The sequence below is a fragment of the Eurypyga helias genome, unplaced genomic scaffold (genome assembly GCF_000690775.1).
Source record: "Eurypyga helias isolate BGI_N326 unplaced genomic scaffold, ASM69077v1 scaffold6921, whole genome shotgun sequence".
NCBI lineage: Eukaryota > Metazoa > Chordata > Aves > Eurypygiformes > Eurypygidae > Eurypyga > Eurypyga helias.
This window is the reverse complement of record NW_010231396.1, coordinates 1-4659: the sequence shown is the minus strand read 5'-3', so window position 1 is coordinate 4659 and position 4659 is coordinate 1. Positions and strand designations below refer to the sequence as shown.

Here is a 4659-nt window from a genome sequence, read left to right as displayed (position 1 = left end):
CTAACGCAGCATGCATACACCATATAGGTATACGTCATGTGCTGTATTAGCAGGCACAATTTATAAAAGCTTTTTGTGGTCACTTCTGCCATAAATAAAATTGTAAGTACAAACAATGTTCTACCTTTATAAAGGGTAAATATAAGTATTACTAAGCTTTTTTTTTCAGCTAACAGTCAGACTTGCCTCGCTCAGTCACAGATCACAGTTCTGACCTCCAGTCTTTCACTTCGCCCCTTCCAGTACCTTCCCACACAATTAGTTAGTCCAGCTAGCGCATCCTGCACAGCACCAGCAACCCCATCCTTTCAACTAGGCATGCACAGAAGAGCCTGTCTTCCTCTCTAAGGGTCAGAATTCGAGAGTAAGTTTGCATTAGCCTCTAAACTGTGACTTGCTAAAAATGAGCAGCATTTGGGCTACAGCCTAGACCCTCTCCCAGCTCTGGCGAACACTGTTAAAAAGACCTCTGCCACGTACAACTGAGCTTTCTGTGTGCGTACAGCAGAAGTACAGACTGGAACATTCAAGCAAGAATTGATGTCAGGTATGCACTGAAAACAAGGACAGAGAGACTGGCTTTTCCAGCACAGATGCATTTCAAAGGCTGCTGTGTGCAGGGTCAATCACATCTTCTCTTTCTTCCTAACAGCTGTGTGAGCTTTAATGAAACAGCCAGAGCAGATGCAGTTCTTGGCTACCTGATTGCGTTCCTAGTGCTTCTCTCCACAGTCAAACTGTGGCATCTCCTGAGGCTCAACCCTAAACTGAACATGATCACCTCAACTCTAAGGAGGGCATGGGGTGACATCTCTGGATTCATCACTGTCATTGCAATCATGTTCCTCGCCTATTCCATTGCTGTGAGTACCCCTGAGGTTACTGCTGCCTGCATCCAGGTACCGTCAGGGTAGATGAATTATTTCTGAATGCTGAAAGCAAGGTAACTTTGAAAGGTAAAACTGAATAAAGCTGCCTTTCCAAACTAGTATCTTGGAGACCAACTCTTCAGTGTAAGTGGGAAAAGTTAAAATAGCCACTCGTCTGTCCTTTGCAAACTGAAATTTAGTACAAAAATCTAACACTGAGATGAAAGAAATGGATTCTCTGTGTGCAATGGGCGTGACAAAGAACAAAGTACAGGAAAAATTATTTTCTGGATAAAGCTCAAACTGGGAAGAGTGCAGCAAGTGCCATTTTCTGCTTGGCAACTTTTTTAATGGGAAATGATTATTTTTCTTCCTATTAGAGGAATATTTATTATGCAAATAAAATTATATTTTCATTTTAATGAGATTAAAGAATTATTGGACTGCAAATATTTATGTATATTTACTGCTTTAGATGAAATGTTTTGTGTAAATCTTCTGGCAGAGTAAATTCAGCACATCAATCGCAAAATTACTGAAAAAGTGGATACCATACGAGCCAAACCCAAACTGTCCCATAAAGGGCAGTCCTGTGGCAAACAGGATCTGATGCAGCCTCACACTGCCTGACATCACGTCCTTCGGCTCCCCCTCCAGCACTGCCACTCTAGCAGCTCAAGCTTTAGGCACTGGTATAGCCACAGACTTAACAGGTAAAATAAGTGATGAGATCAGGTCCATGCCCCAACCTGCTGTCACATCATCTTAGTGATGGAGCTATGAAAGAAAGGGGAAGAGGGATGGAGAACAAGGTGAGACTGCAGCAGCCCCGGCTTGAATCAGATGCAGTAGGTCCACAAGACATAAATGAAGAAAATAACACCTTGGTTACTGAGGGCAAAAAAGGAGGTTGCCTATTCGGAAGAGTCAGTGCACTGAAAGGCAAGTGTTTGTAACTATGATTAATTTGAACAATTATGTAGAGATAAATCAGCTACTTGGAGTAAAATCACTTTTATGATTTTGTCATGTATTTGCCAATTTTTTATATATCTAGTGGCAAGCTGAACAGACATAAGGCGTTTCCATATCCATGATAAAAGGCCTTACAGCTAAACACAGTCAGAAGTGTGAATCCAGTTCTAGGTTAGCCTTATCATGGAATCATAGAACGGTTTGGGTTGGAAGGGACCTTAAGGATCATCTATCTAGTTCCAACACCCTTCTTTGTTATCTTGATTTGTAAACAAAAAAATACCCCAAATAAAGCTTCATGGCTCTGATGCCAAGCTAGGAGACCTTTGTCTGAATACAGGAGTCAGCTCACTTTGCAGAGACTGCTCTGATCATGACCCAAGGTGTACCTTCTTCCCTCTGCAGACAAACTTGATATTTGGCTGGAAGCTCTGCTCTTACAAAACTCTCTTGGATTCAGCGGAGACCATGGTCAGTCTTCAGCTGGGGATCTTCAACTATGAGGAGGTACGACCTCTGGTTTTGACAAGTTTCTCTCTGAGTGATTAGCAGCTCGGCTATCAAATATGATTTAAACCAGCAAATAGAAAGACTTTCCATTAGATAACAATTTTGCAAGCTCCACAGGCTCCTAAAGCAGCCACCTTTCCTCATCAAGACAAGAAAAAAACACCAAGTGAAATATCTCACGTCCCATGTTGACTCCTAATGAACATTTCATTGAGAAAGGGGCTCACATTTTAACTCGATGTGCTACTTAGGGATTACTGAAAGTTTGGAGTAACTCCCTTAGAAAACTCCAGACAGAAATGTGAGCGATGTCCTGCATTTGTTCTGAACGCACACCCACCAGCTTCTCAAGAAAGGCCAGGCCTTCCACAAGGGGACTTTGAGTTACCTTTTTTTTTTTTAATTCTTGACTTTTTCATGAAGTTCTATCTAATAATACAATATCCTTTAAGTGACTCTCTGGCTTAAGCTAGTCCTCAGACACCTCCGACAGTGAAGTCCTCACTGGTGGATGTTTTGGATGTTTGGATCTGACAGGGTATGGGTAGCTTTGAAGATCAGTAATTGGACATAAAGCTTTTCACCTCCACATCCCACTCATAAAATATATCCCTACATTACAGCTTACATGAAAATGAAGGGTTTGGGTTTTTTTGCACAACCCTTAGGTGATATGTGTCCATGACGGACTGTGCTTCTTTGTCAAGACACTACTACATAAAAGCACACAGAGATTTCATCTACACTCTGAAAGCTGAGTCTGGGTGGAGCTTCAGCTGTTCTATGTATAAACAGATCTCAGGGTTTGTCAGCTTTCACATGAAAATTTCACACCCTACAATCACATGCAAACATTTGAAATAACCCAAAGACTGCCCATATTCATAATATTCTATCATCTTTGTACTATATAATACCAATACAGGAAAATAACTAAAGGAAAAAACCATATGAGTATGTATAATACACACAACATAATTTATTAGCCATAGGGATTTTCAGAGACAAACTCCTTATTGTGTTTAACCACTAGTATGCATGTTGTTTTAGTTGTTTTTTTAAATAATCAAAATATGATGTCTTACCTTATTAATACTACAGGTCTTGGACTACAATCCAATTTTAGGCTCGTTCTTAATTGGATCCTGCATAATTTTCATGACTTTTGTGGTACTGAATCTGTTCATTTCGGTGATTCTGGTTGCTTTTAGCGAGGAGCAGAAGCACTACCAGGTGTGTTTATCAAAGCTCTCCTGCCGTTTTTAACATTTATTGTGCAGTGTTTACTCATTATTTAGGTATTCCACCATTGGCTGAAACCCATGTAAACTCTTAAGAAGTCAACGTTTACTCATAAAGGACACTTCAGATTTTCATGATCCTGTCCAGACGAGTCCGTGTTCAGATATAGTACAAGATCTGATTTGTAGCCTCCTGCTAACGCACTAAATCCACCCAAAAGTCTTAGACTTGTGCCCCAGGTCCATCGAAATCAGCATCAGAATGGCTACCGAGTCCCCGAGGACTTCACAGCTCCTTTGAAATGTGTTGCTGAGTGCCTGACGTTCAGCTGCCGACAGCACAGTGCGAAATCCAGCTTAGTGCTCCAGTACTGTCCAAAATTCCTGCACAGGGTAAAGCCAGGGCTAAAGAAAACAAAGGATGTGGGCAGTAGATGATGTTCACTTGGTGCACAGAGGGTGGGTAGGCCGGTGCAGGTACCGCTAGCCGTACGGTAGCTGGCACACCAGTTCCAGGCCCTTGTAGCAAGGTTTCTGTGGGCTTTGGCAGAGCCAAAATTTCATCTGTAATGTCCATGCCCATCTGGGTCCTTTGTCTCGATAAATGTATTTGCACGACGTTCAGTTTCGGCAGCTACTCGCACTCTGCTTGGGGTGAAAGTTGGCTTGTTTCACCCCAAGTTGAGATGTTCTCTGGCGACTGCCCTGGCCCCAAGTAACCCTCCTCTCCTTGCTTCAGGCTTCAGAGGAAGAGGAGATCGTTGATCTAATGCTGATGAAACTTTCCAGTTTCCTGGGGATGAAACGCACGAAGGAAGAACAGCCGGGCACGAGGAAGCAGCCTGCCCACGATGAAGGGCTGCGCTCCCCAGCCGCGGGCTCGGGCTGTCTGGCCAAAACGCTGCGGCCTTCACCCAATAACCCCTAGCTGAGTGACCTTGTCACGGAGCGCTAGCGCAGAAATAACGCTAACCTAAGGCAACGTGCTGCTCGCGTACGCCCTGTAGCCTTAGCACCTGCATTTAATAAAACGCTGAGTGTTCGCTGCACCGCCTGGCCGAAAC

General features: G+C 43.1%; 1 protein-coding gene across 1 annotated transcript in view; it reads left to right on the top strand.

Moving 5' to 3' along the window:
• LOC104516648 (polycystic kidney disease protein 1-like 2) overlaps window positions 1-4523 on the top strand; it is a 41290-nt gene extending 36767 nt beyond the window's left edge. The window contains 4 exon segments of the mRNA XM_010161054.1: window positions 653-863; window positions 2250-2351; window positions 3456-3587; window positions 4335-4523. Coding sequence (XP_010159356.1) covers window positions 653-863; window positions 2250-2351; window positions 3456-3587; window positions 4335-4523 — 634 coding nt within the window.
• The last annotated feature ends 136 nt before the right edge of the window (window positions 4524-4659 follow it).